The sequence below is a fragment of the Pseudogymnoascus verrucosus genome (genome assembly GCF_001662655.1).
Source record: "Pseudogymnoascus verrucosus strain UAMH 10579 unplaced genomic scaffold scaffold_53, whole genome shotgun sequence".
NCBI lineage: Eukaryota > Fungi > Ascomycota > Leotiomycetes > Thelebolales > Thelebolaceae > Pseudogymnoascus > Pseudogymnoascus verrucosus.
Window position 1 is genome coordinate 112,341 of NW_017263704.1, and position 17,573 is coordinate 129,913.

The 17,573-nt window shown below is 50.3% G+C and overlaps 7 protein-coding genes across 7 annotated transcripts; 4 read left to right on the forward strand and 3 right to left on the reverse strand.

Annotated features, from left to right (window-relative positions):
* Positions 1–207: 207 nt before the first annotated feature.
* VE01_08999 (uncharacterized protein) lies at positions 208–2,226 on the forward strand. Its single transcript, XM_018278416.2, has 2 exons — positions 208–430; positions 481–2,226. The coding sequence occupies exons 1-2, from the start codon at positions 328–330 to the stop codon at positions 1,056–1,058; spliced, it is 681 nt and encodes a 226-aa protein (XP_018126803.1). The 5' UTR covers positions 208–327; the 3' UTR covers positions 1,059–2,226.
* Positions 1,203–2,076, reverse strand: VE01_09000 (uncharacterized protein; the record flags this gene model as incomplete). Its single annotated transcript, XM_018278417.1, has 2 exons — positions 1,203–1,559; positions 1,651–2,076. 2 exons carry the CDS (start codon positions 2,074–2,076, stop codon positions 1,203–1,205), a joined length of 783 nt encoding a protein of 260 aa, XP_018126778.1.
* A 1,313-nt stretch (positions 2,227–3,539) lies between the features above and the next one.
* Positions 3,540–5,211, forward strand: VE01_09001 (uncharacterized protein; the record flags this gene model as incomplete). The annotated part of the gene is made up of 3 exons (XM_018278418.1): positions 3,540–3,951; positions 4,655–4,702; positions 4,748–5,211. The coding sequence occupies 3 exons, from the start codon at positions 3,540–3,542 to the stop codon at positions 5,209–5,211; spliced, it is 924 nt and encodes a 307-aa protein (XP_018126779.1).
* A 1,561-nt stretch (positions 5,212–6,772) lies between these two features.
* VE01_09002 (uncharacterized protein) lies at positions 6,773–7,255 on the forward strand (the record flags this gene model as incomplete). The annotated part of the gene is made up of 2 exons (XM_018278419.1): positions 6,773–6,859; positions 6,908–7,255. The coding sequence occupies 2 exons, from the start codon at positions 6,773–6,775 to the stop codon at positions 7,253–7,255; spliced, it is 435 nt and encodes a 144-aa protein (XP_018126776.1).
* A 54-nt stretch (positions 7,256–7,309) lies between these two features.
* On the reverse strand, positions 7,310–7,749 carry VE01_09003 (uncharacterized protein; the record flags this gene model as incomplete). The annotated part of the gene is made up of 2 exons (XM_018278420.2): positions 7,310–7,582; positions 7,641–7,749. The coding sequence occupies 2 exons, from the start codon at positions 7,747–7,749 to the stop codon at positions 7,407–7,409; spliced, it is 285 nt and encodes a 94-aa protein (XP_018126777.1). The 3' UTR covers positions 7,310–7,406.
* A 2,749-nt stretch (positions 7,750–10,498) lies between these two features.
* On the forward strand, positions 10,499–12,740 carry VE01_09004 (uncharacterized protein). The gene is made up of 2 exons (XM_018278421.2): positions 10,499–11,505; positions 11,568–12,740. Exons 1-2 carry the CDS (start codon positions 10,844–10,846, stop codon positions 11,797–11,799), a joined length of 894 nt encoding a protein of 297 aa, XP_018126774.1. The 5' UTR covers positions 10,499–10,843; the 3' UTR covers positions 11,800–12,740.
* VE01_09005 (uncharacterized protein) lies at positions 12,739–14,151 on the reverse strand. The gene is made up of 3 exons (XM_059464026.1): positions 14,003–14,151; positions 13,698–13,840; positions 12,739–13,620 (listed from the first exon to the last, which is right to left on the reverse strand). Exons 1-3 carry the CDS (start codon positions 14,005–14,007, stop codon positions 12,935–12,937), a joined length of 834 nt encoding a protein of 277 aa, XP_059319374.1. The 5' UTR covers positions 14,008–14,151; the 3' UTR covers positions 12,739–12,934.
* Between the last annotated feature and the right edge of the window lie 3,422 nt (positions 14,152–17,573).

A 17,573-nucleotide genomic window follows, 5' to 3' on the forward strand; every position in this document is an offset into this window, starting at 1 on the left:
GCAAACTCGAATGATTTTTTGGAAGAATCACTTACCAAGGGTGAAGTCGAGGGATAATTGAAGACAAGCAAGGATCTAGTAATGAAGCATCCTCCTGCAAGTTAAACATCCACGTGATCATTACTATTTAATTGGTAAGAAGTACGAAGTTGTGTACTAAGCTGTGGGAGGTATGGGGTTTGTATCATTTTGGTGGTGGAGGGGTAGGTCAGAACTTAAAATCCTTCGGGTCAGAGCTGAGTAATTGACAACTGTGCCGAGAGTACCCCTCAAGGCCACCCACCCATCACCGACCAACTCAACTCACAAAGAACCACAACACGCACCATGCCACGACCCCGCACCCACGACTCCGAGAATTGCTGGCAGAGTGTCACCGACCCTAGGAAGCGGAAACAGATCCAGGACCGTCTAGCTCAGCGTGCACGTCGTGGGTCACATCCCCCATACCAGCCGCCAGATTAGCGCTAACACACCTAGGACAACGACTCGCCGTGCAGCACCATGCCGCCAGCTCCCCGACCACCGGTGCCAATTGCCATACGTCTACACAAGAGAGCAGCGCCCTCGGGGCGGCAGCGCGCCAAGTCATACCCTCTACGCGCGTCGTGGTCCCCTTAACACCCAACTCAGCACTTGATCCCGCGCTGGATCTTCATCAAGACATCCCTACCACCGTCTACGCAGCGCTCTTCACCAATGGCGTTATCCTATCCCTCCCTTGCGCCTACGCCTCCCCGCTTCCCTCATGCTCCCCGCCCTACCCGGATGCGCCCCCCGATTTGCAGCCGACGGCATTGCAACTATCGACGCCACATGCGCGATGGATTGATCGATTTCCGTTTCCGCGGATGCGGGATAATTTTATATTAATGACGGTGGGGGAGGAGGAAGGGGTCGGAGCAGCAAGTTTGAGAGTACTAGACCAGGAGGCGTTTATAGGGGATCTGTTTTGCATGGAGAGTTTTGTAATTAGGGAAGGGGGCCAGGCGTGGGATAGTGCGGATTGGACTATAGGGAAGAGGTTTCAAGAGAAATGGGGTTGGTTGTTTTGCTAACGATGTTTATTTGAAGTATTGGATTGATCGGTGGCTAACTGATTCTTCCCCCCCTTCTCTCTCGATTCCTGCTCTCAGCTCCACCTCTTCCTCGTTCTACACACGGCTGCGACAGCACCGGAGCCCGACAATGGCGTGGTCAGCTCACACACTAACGCCTTCAATCGCCTTCGCGATCCCCGCCGCCGTTTCCTCGGGCACACTCACATTGGGACAATGCCCAGTGTCAAGCTTGACAACGCTCACGCTCCCCTCCCCTCCCCTCTCGCTCTCCAAAAACGAGATCGTCGCTCGCTGAAGATCCGGCGATATGATCAGGTCGCGCTCGCAAAAGATGAACGACGTGGGGATGTGGCGGTACGCTGGATATGTGATCTTGCCGCTGAAGCTGGGGAGCGAGTGCGTCGTCAGCTTCTTTCCCCATTCGAGAGCAAGATCGGGTGACAGATCGGAAAAGGTGGCGGGGCCGATGACGGCCGGGTCGAGTGTCATATAATCGCCCTGTTCGATACTAGTTAGCACTCTTTCCTTTGCCCGTTGGAGTCTACGATGCTAGCAGGGGGATTAGTATGAGAATCGCAGAGACACAAACATTAATAGTGATCGCCTCAGACACCTCCCCCATGGTCGATATTAGCGAACCCCCAAGAGGGGGTACGATCGAGGTCAAGTACACCAGCCTTACAACTCCCCCTTTCTTCCCTTCCGCCTCGCGGTCCGCCTTTGCAAGCCCCTTGGCCGCTTCCGTCCCAGGGACTCCGCCGTACGAGTGCGTGAGGATCACGATATCGCGGCCTTCATCCGCAAGTGATTCGGCGATGCCATGGAAGTGCGCTGCATCGTCGGCCATTGAGGCAGCGGGGGCGGGGGGAAGTCTGCTGGCCGAAGGGAGGTCGGAAACAACAGCGGGGTATGAGAGGGCTTGTAAGGAATTGATGAGGGTGTCGTAGTGGGAGGCGGCCGAGAAGGAGCCGGGAACTATGAGGATAGTTGGTTTGGTGGTGGTGGTGGCGGACATGGTGGGTGTTTCGGGGTGAGAATGCGAGTTGGGTTAGAGGGAGACTGTGGTGCTGCTAGAGATTGACTTGCGGAGAGAAGCCGTATTGTTTCTGGATAGGAAGTTGGATCGATTCGTATATTAGAGAGAAAACTGTGGCATCTACAAAGGGCGTTTTCGTGGTCTTTATAAAGCCCAGAGCTAAATACCCCTCCCCCCCTCCCCTTCAGGCACTCGGGCGTAGCCCGTTACGCGTTGCTCTTTTCCTCCTCAATGAGGCACTCCCATGTCGTAATCCCCCTCCATCCTGTATTATCAATCAAGGGCAATCCCCATCATTTCCAATACTGCGGCAGCTCGGCCGAGGCATCGCAGCCCCGCAATCCTCATCTATTTGTCGTCTACCACCCTACCGCCACCATCATCACCACCGCCGCCACCAAACCATACACTCCATACCCCTATAGCCCTCTACTAAGTAACAACCCTGGTCACGCATCCGCCACATAATCATTACTTTGACATTCCCCATCGGAGGTATCGGCACTCTACAGCCCGATCCCGAAAGTCAGAATACAGCCGCATTGTCAGAAATGGCGCTAGCGAATGTCAGAATTCTGACATTCAACGGGTCGTCCAAGCTCAGATCTACAACTTTGATCCTACTAGCCAATAGTAATGTGGGCTTTGGTATGGTGTAACGGCGATGACGAGACGCCTATAAATTGATAGGTTGGTCAGCTTGAGAGCAACGGCGATTGCAATACATCTTTTGCTACGACGACGAAGGTCTGAGCTGATGCATGCTTTGTTTTCGTGTCGTCGGGGGTTTACCTCTACACTGATAGGCCGTGGTAAAGTATCGTCAGCCTTTCGGTATCCTCAATGTAAGTATCTTAGTTAACCGGTGTGCGGATTTCCACGAAATTGGAACAGGCCAAAAAAGTATCTTTGGTTTCAGGTTCGTTGCTTAACGGGGTATCAAAGGCTGTGCAAAAGCTTGGAGAAGCTTGGGGGAGCTTGGGAGGATTGCAACAATACCATGATGTTATGGCAGCTATCATGTGGCTGAAAACGCCTAAGATGTAATGCCATGACCAGAAACATAGCTTGCATACCAAGAGATGCTGCACCTGATCAGCTTCTGAGTCTAGGTGTGACGGATCGAATACTCAAACTTCGAGATCCAACAGTACTATCATCTCTTCCACGATTTCGGATCCATAACAAATGTCTTGTAGGTATGATTCTCAAGGTGATGAAGTAGCACTAGGTGCTGGAGATTGATCGAGGCGGTTTGGGCGTGTTCGTTGTGCGGTGGCTGGCGCAGACACTGTTGGGCTTCCGAGCCGTTCTTCAGATCCCGTAGTGCCAAACCTCTTGACAATTTAGCAGTAGATGCAGTGCAGGTATCATTTACCTTTACGCAATGCCCGCATTGCTGTGAGGTGCTGGAAGATGACGACTGCCTGTTGACCTCAGACATGATCATAAACGAAGAGTTTTACAAGCACCATCTACAAGTCGTATCGAGCGCCATTCAGAGTGCCAGAAGCGTAGGCGTTGCCATTCATACCGTTAGCTTGTTGCACTTTGAGCTTCCATACTACCATTCATGGGAACAACCTAATCTACGCCCACTATCCGAATCTCTAAGACAGCTGCTGGGGAACATCAAGGTCCTACGCCTGCATGGGGTTGACGACAGTGTACTGGAGCTTCTGTCTCGCTGCGCATTTGATCTGCATCAGCTTGACATGTGTGGAGTGGTGGCTCCTGAAAAGGTCATCAAGGATTTTTTCGAGACCAACAAGAAATCCATTCGCTCTATTGGCTTTCACGATGTTGGAATCCTTGGGTTGAACCGCTTGGATAGCAATACTCCACTGTCAGCAAGTATGCTTTGCTGTATGCTGGGTGTGCCACAGTCGACGCTATGCCGAGCGGCTGATTGCGGCTGTCTTCTCTGGCGGAAGGAGGGATGGCGGCTGGTGGTTGGCGACGGCAGCTCGCAGCTTTCCACTGCAACTTCTGCTAAGAGAAAATATGATGAGCTGTAACAAGCTAGACTTGGAAGCGTCACTTGCTAAGCTGGCGTCCTCTTGCCGAGTTGTTTCGAACTGTGGATAACAGGGGTAATCGGTCTATCCATATATGAGGCTAACCGCTAAAATCAACCGTTAGGGTTTAAGGTTTCCACCTCGGTTACTTTAATTGTATGTTATTACAAGGTTCTTTGGCTACTTGTGCCTTTTCTTGATTGGACATCGGCTTCTCAGTTGCACACTTGTTAGGGATCATTAGGATCGGCAAGTTTAGGTGAACTGAACCTCTTCGTTCCTATACATAACATCCATCTTAGGGATTTTCGACTCCATAAGATTCTCTCTACAAGAGACTAGCTCTTGGGATGTATACGTCATAGTATGGATATTGCCGCCTTAATCGCTCATTTGACAACACCCGACCCTTTAAATGAAGTGACAACTCTTTTGAATTTGGAACCTTTAAAGGTAACAAATTATCGTGTGTAAGTGCTTAGAAGATCTTGAAGTAATAAAAGCGCCTTATAGGAACCAACCACTAATTGCGATGATAGTTGTTCAAGATATAGATTACCCAACGTCAGTGAAAGGCCATTGCGAGCGTAAGTCCAACTGTATAGGGATAGGTTCAAAGCTGATTTCAGAAGTATCCCACTGGAATATAGAGAGTTATATAGGGAGCATTGGGCTTGATCCCATCGGAAACACAGAGCGCCAATCTCCAAGACAATACTCCTCAGAACATACTATGTTAGCCAACGACGCAGCCCAGCAGGAGCGAATGCAACAGACAGATAAAGATGCAGAACGGGCTGTATCTGGGCAAACGGACGAAGCTCAACGCCTTATTTTTGAAGATTTGAACACCGGTGAAGGCGCCCACCTTGTCATTGTCTCAACTGCGACGCCCGGAAATCCGATTACAGCTAGGAATATCACCACTAGGAATCGAACTTCCAAGTGGCTTGGTCAGATGTCTGACGAGTCCCTACAGACACTCTCACATAATAAAGTGGATGCTCTGTCAACCTCTACGCATTTTGCTACTAACAAGGTGCTAGAGAAACTGAATGTAGGGTTCTTGCAACATGGACCACGGCGTATACTCTGATGTGAAGTTGGGAAGTGCTTTCTCCATCTTGACATGATACTATGGATCACTCTTAGGTGCATGGACATAGGGAGCCTACTGCAAGAGATTAGAGGTTACCAAAGTTGAGATTGTGAGCATACGTCATGATATGGGTAGTGCCGCATGTGACAACATCTGGTAGAAGTTTGTCCTTTAATGAAATGAACAAATCTTGACCTTAGAAGCTTTGAAGGTGACTAATGTACTGTATGTAAGACCGTAAGATCGTCAGGCTTGATCTCCTCAGAAACATAAACTAAATAACTTCTAACATAATACTTCCCCGAACAGAGCAAGCATGTCAGCTGACAACGCAACCCAGCAGCAGCGAATGCGGAGAGACGATGCTCTCGTATCTAGTCAAATAGCCCAAATTCAGCGTGTTGTCTTTGAAGACGTAAACACGAAAGAGGCTGTTCACCTAGTCACTGCCTCGATGCGGGGAGATCGGGCCTCGGCTAAGAGAGTCAGCGTTTGGGCTCGAACTGTACAGTGGCTTGGTTATATATTTGATCAGTCCCAACAAATGCCTAATCAAGCGTGCCAAAAAGCATTAATGGAGAAACAAGGCGCAAAGGTTGAAAACTATAGAGGAGTTAGATTTGAAAATGTCGAAATCGGAAAAGGTTGTGCGATTGCTATGGTTTCAACTAAAGGGGAAGAAGTTTATGGGAAAGATATCAAAGTCGGGGACTACACATCCTTTAACAGTGGACAAATGTCAGATGAATCTGTGCAAAGCCTTCCTAGGGCTCATAGCACAATCCTCTACTGAAGCCAGAGTAGCAAGGACACGGCGTCTGGCAGACATGGAGTAGGGGGTATTCTTAGGGACGAAAGAGAATGAAGAATCATTTGCGTCACTTTCCTGAATGCGTGGACGAATATGGACCATAATGGGAAAATTAGATTAAAAACATTTAACGATGCCACTTTTTGCCTCTTTCCTACTTAATTAATTCCTCTATTTACATAATCAGGGCAAACCATACTGCACACTTTGATTCCATCTAGCTGCAGAACTGCAAGACAGTTCCGTGAAATTCCTCTGCGTGAATTTGAAAATGAATCCGATGTTCGAGCCGGACATCACAGATTCGGCAATTGGTAGACTCGTTAAATCCAAGTCTTCTAACATGCTTTCTTCAAGACGACAATCGTAAAGTATCTCGAACTGTACAACAAATCATAGGCAGAGCTCCACGGGCAAATGAAGAAGCGGAACGATTATAGTGAACGGACAATTATAACGACATGGCAAATCTCGTTTGATGAGATAAAGATTAGAGATGAAGGAGCCGCAAAACTGTTGCGATTGTAGGGCTACATTGACAATTAAGAGCTTTGGTTTCAGCTGTTACTATGGCCGAGATGGAAGAACGCTGCTCCGGGCTAGCTCTAGCAAATCATAGCTACTGAGATCAGCTTCTTGGCAACCGTCGACACTCTTTTGGGTTACTCACTTATTGAACGGAATGACAACAGCGAGACATATTCAATGCACGCAGTGGTCCATGATTGGATCCAAGCATCCATCGACATGAGGAAAGATGAAGGCCTTTTACAGACAGCAATAACTACTATCGGCCTTGCAGTTCCAGAACAAATTGCAAGAGATTCTGCAACCGTACAACGCCGGATTTTACCGCATGTTATCCAATTACTACAATACTAGAGCTATGTCACCGATGTTAACGATGATTTGGATACGGTTGCATATCTAGATAGTCTTAAAATGCTAGGAAACCTATGCTCGGATCAGGGAAAGCTGGCTGAGGCGGAGGAGATGTACCAGCGGGCGCTAAAAGGAAAGGAGAAGGCACTTGGAGCTGAGCACACATCAACACTCCGCACAGTCAACAACTTAGGCAACCTCTACGCAGATCAGGGAAAGCTAGCTGAGGCGGAGGAGATGTACCAGCGGGCGCTAAAAGGAAACGAGAAAGCACGTGGACCAGCTATCCATTTACTCACAGCAGGTGATGGAGATAGATGGGAGAGGGATTTTAGTGCACGACAGTGAAGACCTAGTAAAGAATCAGGCGGCAGAAAAGTAGATGGCCGAATTGGAGTCCTTCTTGAGGCGGGAAATTAGGTATGTATTCCGTTGGTATTACTATTCTACCTATTCTGACTCTCGATGCTGCAAGGCCCACCGTGAGATCTGACAACTTCTAACAGTGGTCACTCTTGTCAGTTCCAGCATCAATACACCCACCAGCACAGCGTTTCTGCCAATCAATAACACCCTGATTGCCTCCTACACAATAGAAGAGATCATCCTTGCCATTGTCAATTTCTTGCTGGCCAGCATCGTGGATAGCTTGGTCGATTTGGGCCTGGTATTTCCCTAGAAACGTCTTGGTTAGTTTTGGTTTTAGGAAAGAAGTGTGGGAGTACGTTCTTACCTTTGCTAACGAGAGTGCTTCCACAGTAGAAAAGACCAGGCTTGCAGTTGTCCGCAATTGCGCCAGTGGCGAAAACAGCGAGAGCTGCAGCAAGAAGTGTAAATTGCATTGTGGCGGTATAAGGGGGTTTGTATCTTGAGTTGAATGCTGGATGCTAGTTGCTGGTGAAAGTTGCTCTGAGTGATTGTTTAGACTGAGTGTTGGTTGATGAGGTAGGCAGCAGAATGTTGAGGGTATGAGACGGTTTTATAGGTATTCTGGCCTACGTCGCCATTGCTACCTTCAAGTTCCGGGCTGTCCTCGATCTGCCGTTATCGCGGGAGTTTCTTTACGTAAATGTTGGTTGGTTTGAAGGATCAATATGTACTGTACTACATTTTGTTGGTCTTTAGGGATTAGTATGCCTGCAGTACAGTACATAACAGGGTATGTATACTCGGGGAACCGATCGTAGTTGGGTAGGGTTTCCGAGAGCGCGACTAGAATATCACTTTGGAACAGTTGGAATGGGGCCACTAGTAGCATAGTATATAGAACCGTAGAATACAGTAATATAATCAATTGAATAACTAATATATCTAGTGTGGCCTACGTACTATTTGTAGGCTGGAAGTAAGTCTGGCTCGGGCCTTGCGTTAAGTGCCCAGAACAGCGTTTTGAGGCTCAAACGCTAGCCCGGAACTGGTGATACTGGCCATGCTTCGCATGCTTGGCATCATCACATTCCGGTGCACGGACTGGTTTGCAACTGAGCTCACTTACCGAGCCAATCGACAGAAGGCGTTTTTTTCAGCCCCTCATCTTGGCATCGGCAGCGGTCCGCATCCCGCCAGATTCCCGTTAGTGGCGCTCATTCACCAGTTCAAATAGTATCGCTGGCCTTGCATATGCAGGGTCATTCTGCAAGTGATTCTGTTTAGGGATATACGTAGTATGGCGGCAATGGCAATGGATTCACTAATAAACTAATCGTTGGCTTCTAGAGGAAGCCAGCTTACCGCTACATATAGGCTGGGCCACGCTGTAGCGGAGCACCTTACTTCTCGTATCCTAACATCCTGCCTCCTGGGGACCCCTGGAAGAAACGTTAGGTAGAAAACTCGCCAAATGCTCCTTGTATGCAGCATATTAAACTGTTACGTTGCATTGAATTTCCCAACGTGAGTTAATATAAATAAACCCTTGTAAGAGAGAGGAAGGGGTAGCGGAGCAGGTAAGGAGACTATCCGAGTCCAGACGCCTCCTTCGACAATCTGAGCGGGCTATACTTCCTTTCGTAACTGAGCTCCCACAAACCATCAATGAGTGACACTCCACAAGCGTCACTCGAATTCCACCTTGTCAAATCCATATTCCTCTCAGTATCAAATTCTACAACCAGTGAGAATGAACCTCAGTAAACCCAAGTTTCGGGGCCTAGATAAGTGGCTCATAAATATGACTGACGTATGGCAAATCATCTGGAAAATAAGAGCAAGGTGCCCTTGCTATGTTGCGTACGCTACCACGCCAAAACTTCAGTCCTAATGCGCGAAAATGACGCGAAATTGACACGAAAACGTATTTCGCCTCACCCCGCTCACCCCAGTCACCCTGCTCAGCCCCGGCTCACTTTCAGATCACCCTTTAGGCGGCAGGGACCTGCATTCTACACTAAGCCTATTGGCACGATTGAGACTACTAATCCACCGATCTCAAGTTTATGTATGGCAGAGCGGACGGGATGCCCAGTTCTCTTGAGTCTATGGTCGTATGTGAGAATTACCCTGAAAAAGGGTCAAAGGCGGGAACGGGATGATTGATGATAGAAGCCTTCCAGGAAGGGAAGTTGTCGTCGGACCGCCGTCAGCCACACAACAGGAGGCCAAGGATGCTGTGTCAGTGCATGCGATCACCCTGGTTCAGGTCGCACTTCGCCCGTAAGTAGTTGGATATCAACGTCGGCCAAACTTCATCATGCCTTGACCCTGAGCGCTTTGCAATTACTACATCCTGATTTTGACTTAATATGGGCCTTCCTTTCCCGGATCTGCTGGCTATCTCATCCATTTCCGGGTATATAAACAGCTCCTTGGGAGTTGTCGATGGTGAAGCAACTAAAATAAGCGCCCTGTGCCGCCATGCTTTCATAATCAGTTTATCAGAGCGATTTCTAGTGAAAAATCCATAATCAAATGCAGTAGTCTCAAAAACTACATCTCCTTATTGTACAGTCGTCTAAGTTCGTATTCCCAATCAGGAAATTATATGAGGGGCCAAGACAGCCAAGCTAGCTGAGTAATTAATGCATTTGAGGTGCTTATACCACATGCATTGCCTGATGAATATGTCTCTCCGAGCTGTTCTGAAATAATAGCATCGTTCCGAAACGATGAACATGCATAAATCCATGGAGGCAACAACCGCTCAGCACTCTACTCTATAACATCATGTGTCAACTTTCCGTTGAAAAGTGACACAAGCCTCCCTAGATCACAGTCGCATGTCTCAACTCCTAAATGGCCACATTACTCCCACGATATAATATTCTATTTTCAAGCCCTAAACTCCATTTATTACATTACAACTACCGAGCGCTGCCACGTTTACCCCTCAGTAATCATGCCTGGAATTCATGCTAAGCCCAGTGCCGAGCTATAAGTATAGGGCTCAAGGGTCTACGTATTTTCACGGGCATATGGAGGACAGAAATTAAGTATGTAGGTGGGGCATGATGAGGGCAATGGCCTGTTTAACGCAACATATAATATAGGCAGATATAGCGAGCGAGCAAACAGAGTGAGGATCGCCAGGTGGGTCAACGTCTCGGTTTGAGTACTCCAGGTTTTTGGCCATCAATTGGACCAAGCGCAGGGAAACACTTTTATCCGTTGACTGATGGGGGTCACAACACGGGGCCCCGCATAATATCTATCTGACACCACGAAGGATCTAGCTCTCTAAACTTGTTTAAACTCGTCATACTAACCACATATCTGAAGCTCTTGGGTAACAGATCTACGGAGGCGTAACTGCCTAATCTAAGTGCCTATTTCCCCCCAGATAACCCGCTCCACAAGGCTTAGCCACCATAAAGCCGTTTCGTCGGACCGCTGTCAGAGATTCTTTAAAATGGAAGCTCCCTTCCCCTCTTATCTGCGATCACCACGGCATCATCCCCAGATTTGCTCTCCGGAACCGACTAGCAAAACAAAGGGCCCAACATGCGCTTCTCCCCAACGACCCTCGCCGTATCGGCCACCCTGGCCAGCCTCGCCAGTGCGCTCTCCTCCTCCCTTCAGCAGGTCACAGCCTTCAACGATGGACCTACTAAAGCCGGCATGTACGTTTACGTGCCGAGCGGCGTGTCCGGACCTGCGCCCATCATAGTAGCAATCCACTACTGCACCGGCACTGCCAATGCCTACTTCAGCAACACCCAATACGCCAATCTAGCTGACACCCACGGCTTCATCGTGATCTACCCCAACGCGCCCTCCTCCGGCGGCTGCTGGGACGTCGCCTCGACTGCCTCGCTCACCCACAATGGTGGCGGTGACAGCTTGACTATCGTCAACATGGTTAAGTACGCTGTGGCCAACTTCGGCGGTGATGCGGACCGCGTGTACGCCACCGGCTCCAGCTCTGGCGCTATGATGACCAATGTCCTTGCCGGCGCCTACCCGGATGTCTTCAAGGCCGGATCTTCCTACTCGGGCGTTCCGGATGGATGCTTCTACGTTGCAGGCGCGCAGCCGGGCCAGGATACCCCAGGCTGGAACAGCCAGTGCTCGGGCGGCACCTTGATCAAGTCCGCGCAGGAGTGGGGTGACCAGGTTCGCAGCTACTACCCAGGATACACCGGGTCGTACCCCAAGATGTTGATGTAAGTCCCCCTTTTCCCCACAAGAGTTTGTATGAAATGGCGGGGTTGACCTTTTCATGTAGCTGGCACGGAACTGCTGACACCACGCTTGCTTACCCCAACTACGCCGAAGCTCTGAAGCAGTGGTCCAATGTTCTGGGCGTCTCGCAGACGGCGACGAACCAGAACACCCCCGATGCTGGCTACACGCAGTCGGTTTATGGTACTACGCTTGTTGGATACTCTGGCCAGGGCGTGGGACACACTGTTCCTGTCCATGAGGCGGTCGACCTTGCTTGGTTTGGCATTGCTTAGGTCGGGGGTGATGGAGCCGAAAAGCTATCTGTGCATATGTATACAGCGTACATATTGATGGGAATTAAGCAGCCATAGGCAACCTATGGACTGTCTTGTTTTACATAACCAGGTTAACTTGCTTATTTTAATGAGGTCGATTTTATACAACATGCGCTTTAGTATATCTCTCCGTATAAAATCTATTACTTCGAAGTAGATACGCGCAAATACTATGCGATAACTCGATGGCATTGAACTCGGCGGCATTAAACCCGATAGGGCATTGTCCTCGATACGGCATTAACCTCGATACGGGGTTGGCCTCGATACGGTGCCATTAACTCGATACGACATTGAACCTAGCATAAGCCTCTTAAACAAAACCCATCAGACGACTTCTGGTCTTGTAGTAGAACACGTCCGGTCATGCGGAACACATCTGGTTTTCAGAACACGTCTAGCTTTGCAGAACATGTTCGGCCTTTACTAAGGAATGTACTCTTAGCCCTGCGAAGGAAGGTGCGTTTGGCACTGCGGAGGAAAGTGCATTCGGCCATGTAAACAAAGTGCGTTTGACCTTGCGAAGGCAGCCACGTTTGGCATTGCGAAGGAAGGTGCGTTTGGCATCGCATAAATCGCGTCTGGCCTTGCAGGACACGTTTAGTCTTGCAAAGGCGCGACTCGCATGTCGAACTCAACATGTCGACCGAACAGGTCTTTGGGTTTTTGCGCAAATTCGCAAGGTTTTAGACAGATATGCGCGCGTCGTTTCGCGGAGCCTCGCGGAGCAGTTGTCGTCTTGTAGGGAAGGGCCTTAGTTCCGCGAGGCAGTGTTTAGTGTTTGGCTCCTGAGGATGCATATACCATAAATAGGGGTAAGGGGTTAGTCAGTAGTGGCTTGCAACACAATATTCACGCTTCACATCACCGCACTGCATGTTTGTGGCACAATTTGATGGGGTATCCGAAAACGCCAAACATTATCATTGCACGTAGCACAAGCACGATCTAAAACCCAAGGCTGCCACCGCAGCCGCAAATGCACCCCGCGATCGCCATCGCCCCGTCCCCACGACGCCTCATCCAAACGCATTACTTTCCCCCCGCCAACGACCCCCCTAGTAGGAGCCAAGGCGCACCCCATCATTATCCCTCACCACGCGGTGTGTCCACCATCAATGACGAGCTCGCTGCCCGTCATGAAGGTGCTCGCATCACTGAGCAAGAACAGTGCCGCGCCCTTGAACTCCTCCGGGGAGCTGAGACGGCCCATCATGTTCTCGCGCGCCCACAGGGCCTCGAGATGTGGCTCGTCATCGAAGTTCTGCTGCACCATCGGTGTCACAATGTGACCCGGGGACAAGCTGTTAACGCGGATTCCGTGTGGTGCCCACTCCATAGCCAAGTTCTTGCCGAGCTGGATAACAGCGGCCTTGCTGGAGTTGTAGACGGACGAAATGAGCCCCTTGTTCGCGATCTTCCCCGACATGCTAGCAACGAGCATGATGTTTCCAGGGGTCTTGTGGGCGATCATCTGGCGAGCAGCCGCGGCAGCCGCGAACATCACACCGCCGTAGTTAACGTCCATCATCTCGCGCATGTGCTCCTGCGAGTAGTCGATCGCAGGCTGCACGCGCTGGATGCCCGCGGCGGCGATGAGGCCGTCCAGGCGGGAGTTCTGGGCCGCGATGGTAGCGAATGTGGCCTCCATCTGGGGAACATCGCGCACATCGACCTGCGAGTAGTGCAGCGAGCCGACGCACTCGGTGTCAGCGGCCGCGCGGGCCTGTGCCTCGAGGAAATCGGGGCCGGCTTCAGGGCGGCAGTCGAGGCAGTGGACTGTAGTTTCGCCGCGTTAGTTTAATTGTGGGGCGGGTTTTTGGTGGCGGGGTGAGGGGCTCTTCGGGAGAACTTACCGGTTCCGCCGGCTTCGGCGAGGGCTTCGGCCATAGTTAATCCGAGGCCGCGGCCGCCTCCGGTGACGACGTAGACTTTGCCATCGAGGCGGAAGAGGTCGCGGGTTTTCTTGAAAGTGGTGGGCCTTGTAGCGGTGGGGAGTCTGGAGGAAAAATAACGGTGAGTTTGGGATCTTAGCTGCGCGGAGGGTCGCGATTGGAGAAGGGTCCTCTGGGGATTGGAACACGGGCGCCCGGAGTCCAGGAGGGAGGTAAATTGGGGGGATGCGCCTGGGGAGCGTCGGAGGGTCCGGTGGAATACTGACTGCATATTTGTGGTTTGGGGGGGGTTGGTGGTGGGAGGTTTGTGGTAAGAACGAGAGCAAGGTGGGAAATGGATTGGGTATCGAGTGTGAAGATAGATTCAACGATTGAACGGAGACAAGAGTGAGAGATTGAGCGATTGAGTGATTAGGATGAAAGAGAAAAAGAGAGAGGGGAGGAGGGGGGGGAAGTGGTTATATATTCTTATTTGGATTCACCCGCAGACCACTTTATTGAATGAGGACTGGTGGTGGTAGTGGTGCCCTCGTGTCCTCGTGTCCTCGTGTCTTGTATGGATGGCTCGCAGGTTGTGTCCAGTCATACAAACACATACATTACTCAATCAGGTAGAGTACTCCGGCAGAACAATCTCCTTTTTTTTCTCTCTTCCTTTTCACGATCCTTCGTCAGCCAAAAGCTGAGAGCGGGCGCGGAGTTGAGGGAGGGAGGAGGGGGAAGAGGGGGGACGAGGGGAGGTACATACTATGGTACTACGATTCTTAGGCGGGAGCAGTGCCGTGTACGTACATGAGTACTCGGCGAGTGTATGTATCTGTCACAGAAATGTCAGGTACCTGGATTGATGTAATGGCGTGTAATGTTAAGTGGACTCTGGAACTCTTAGGAGTCTTGGTTGTACTGTGGGCAAAGATGGAGAAAGGAGGGGAATGGGCTGGGCGATAGTGAGGGGATGGTTGGATGGAGGCGGAGGCGGCGGAGGAGGCGGACGAGGAAGAAGGAACAGAGCAATAGGGCGCGCCACTAGATCTAGGCCACTTCTAGACTTCTAGACCACCACTTGTGCAGCGATTTAGCAGTTTTTAGCAGTTACGGAGGTGTTGTTTAGCAGCACTTAGCCTTCCTAGGCGTGCTGGGATTGATGGGATTACTGGGATTACTAGGATTCTACTTCTTGGTATGCAGAAGGAACAAAAAGGGCAACAGGGAAGGCGCGCATGACTTCTTCGATTCTCCACAGTTTCAAAAAAGTATTCCTTCTTAGGTCTTGGTAGGTCTTGTTAGGTCTTGTTGGGTGCTGGGTAGTACTGTGATAGTGCTGTGATAGCCCTTCTCAGCCTTGCGCTAGAGTCAGCGTTACAGCACAGTAATCAGCGACGTACTCACGCTACTGCGGCTGCCAAGTGTCCATCTCTCCACCAGCTCTCCACCACTTCTTCGCTGTCCTCTCTGTTTCCCATCATCCCCCCACCGGTCCCCCTCTGTTGTCTCCCTCCTACCCTTTCTTTCCCTTCCTAATGGCTCAATCCTGCCACAGCCTTGCATGACACGGGGGTTCCGCAACTGATTTGCCGGTGAGCACCACCGCGCATCCTCTCCACCGCTGTGCATCACCTCCACCAACGTGCAGTAATGTACTTCACACAAACCCTCAGCGTCCCTCTCTTGGCCATCTCTATCTATCCGTATCCATCTTTGCCCATCGCTACCCCATCGCGTTACCCTTTCCCACCTACCGCGTCCACGGACCGGCCACGGAGAATAGGGGCCATAGGGTCCGTTACGAATCTAGTACGTACAGAGTACGTATAGAACAAAACGGAAAACAGAGTGGAGAGCTGATGTGGGGAATTATTCCCGTGGAGTATCTGTACATCCGTGAAAATCATGTTTATATGTGGGCAGTTAGAAGAAAGAAAAAAGCGAAAAGCGAAAAGAAGTGAAAAGATTGCAAATGCCATAAAAAGCTACGCACAGGACCCTATTTTAAACCCGCTTTTTACATGCCCATCCTCCCCATCACGACATTGCTTGGTGCGGTGTGGTTCGCTCCCATCGTGTCGCTTCGCCCGTCACATCGTGAAGTGGCGTCTCCGTGCCTTCTTCCCCTCTCTTTTACCCCCCCTTCTCTCTCCCCCCCCAAAAATAACTCCCCGAACTCCCCGAGATCTCACCCACACTCCTCCTTCTTTCTCACCACTCCTCCCTCTCCCGGACTTCATCCGCCACACCGCCGGCCATCCCCATCTTTCCTCCCCCATCCCACATCCCCAGTATCGGTCATCGGACCCAAAACACCCACATTCCTGCGCGCTTCTCACCCCCACCGCTCCTCGGCCACGTCCCTCCCGCGCCGCACGCCTCTGCTCCATGAAGAAAGGAGTGCGAGGCTCTAGCCCCTTCTTCGCTCGTCTTGCCCGCATCCAGCTTCGAGTGCCGGGGCGGTTATGTACTGTACCAAAGTACGCGAGAGCTCATAGCGCTGATCAACTATCGCCTCTCCGTCGCCGCCGCGTCGATCCCATAAAAAAGGGCCCTGGCTGGTCCACTTGTGCCATTCGGGAAGGATGGGATAAGGCGAGGTTAATTGGGATGTGCCAAGGTATGTGTGAGATGTTAGCCCTATAAATATAGTAATATCCGTTTGATGTTGTATGCATCCCCCATGTGTGTTGCTCTGTTGTCGTGTGCATCGCATCTGTTGGTTGTTTCATGGGATTTTATCAGTTTGTTGCAGGTCAGGTGAGGGTGTGAGGGAAGCCTGATCGGGTAGGGGCGAGGGCAATCGCGGCGAAATGCTCAACACTCAACAACTCGCGATAACTCTGGGTTTGAGGGCTCCGAGATCGGTTGAGCTGCTTATGTCGTCTTCTGGTATGGTATACTATAGTGTTCGCACGGTGGATGTGCCATGCATTGAGGAAGTTTCAACAGGCAGCAAACTGCACCGCGTATCTAGAATCGAGCATTAAGCAATGAGCAGGACGCAACGAGTAACCAACCTTCCATTTTCACTCTTTCATTACTCATGTCATTACACACTTCATTTCGCATCTCATTTCGCATCATGTCTCATTACGTCTCATCGCTCTTCCTAAAGGTTGCTCCTATCATCATTACGCTTCTACCATTGCGCTTCTATAATTGCGCTTCTATCATACGCTTCTATCACCCCTTCTATCTTACGCTTCTATCATTCCTTGTATCATACGCTTCTGTTATTGCTCGTCTCATTACTCCTTATATCATCCTATGTCTCATTCATAGCTTCGATCGCTTGCATCGTGTTGCACGAGGCTTCGATTCGATAGCCTCGATCGATTGCATCGTGTTGCAAGAGGCTTCGATTCGATAGCCTCCATAGCTTGCTTCATGGTGCAAGAGGCCCATATCACTGCCCATATCATTGCACACATACATGTCATAACATAACGCTATAGAAGCCTATGGTATTGCATTATTGCGCATTTTCGTTTAGAAGCTATCGAATATGCGCTGGAAACCAAAACACCGCGAAGCCCCGCGGGAAGTATTCTTTGCGCATATTCATTAAGAAATAATCGAATTTGCGCTGAAGTTGAAAGCACTGCGAAGTCCCGCGGAAATCATTTTGCGCATATTCGTTAAGAAACAGTTGAATTTGCGCAAATTTCCGTTCATCTGCAAGAGGCATCGATAGCTTCGATGGCTTCGATAGCAAGAGGCTTCTGTAATGGAAGGCTTCTATGATGCAAGAAGCTTCTGTATCGTAAGAGGTTGTACGTAAGACGTCTTCTACTACGAGACGCTTCCGTGCGGTACGATGTTCCGTGCCGCAAGCGGCTTCGATAGCAG

Coding starts and splice junctions, on each gene's coding strand:
- VE01_08999 (XM_018278416.2), top strand. CDS start 328: ATGCCACGACCCCGCACCCACGACTCCGAGAATTGCTGGCAGAGTGTC. Junction 431..480: donor TCTAGCTCAGCGTGCACGTC/GTGGGTCACATC, acceptor TAACACACCTAG/GACAACGACTCGCCGTGCAG.
- VE01_09004 (XM_018278421.2), top strand. CDS start 10,844: ATGCGCTTCTCCCCAACGACCCTCGCCGTATCGGCCACCCTGGCCAGC. Junction 11,506..11,567: donor TCGTACCCCAAGATGTTGAT/GTAAGTCCCCCT, acceptor CTTTTCATGTAG/CTGGCACGGAACTGCTGACA.
- VE01_09005 (XM_059464026.1), bottom strand. Junction 13,621..13,697: donor CGCCGAAGCCGGCGGAACCG/GTAAGTTCTCCC, acceptor GCGAAACTACAG/TCCACTGCCTCGACTGCCGC.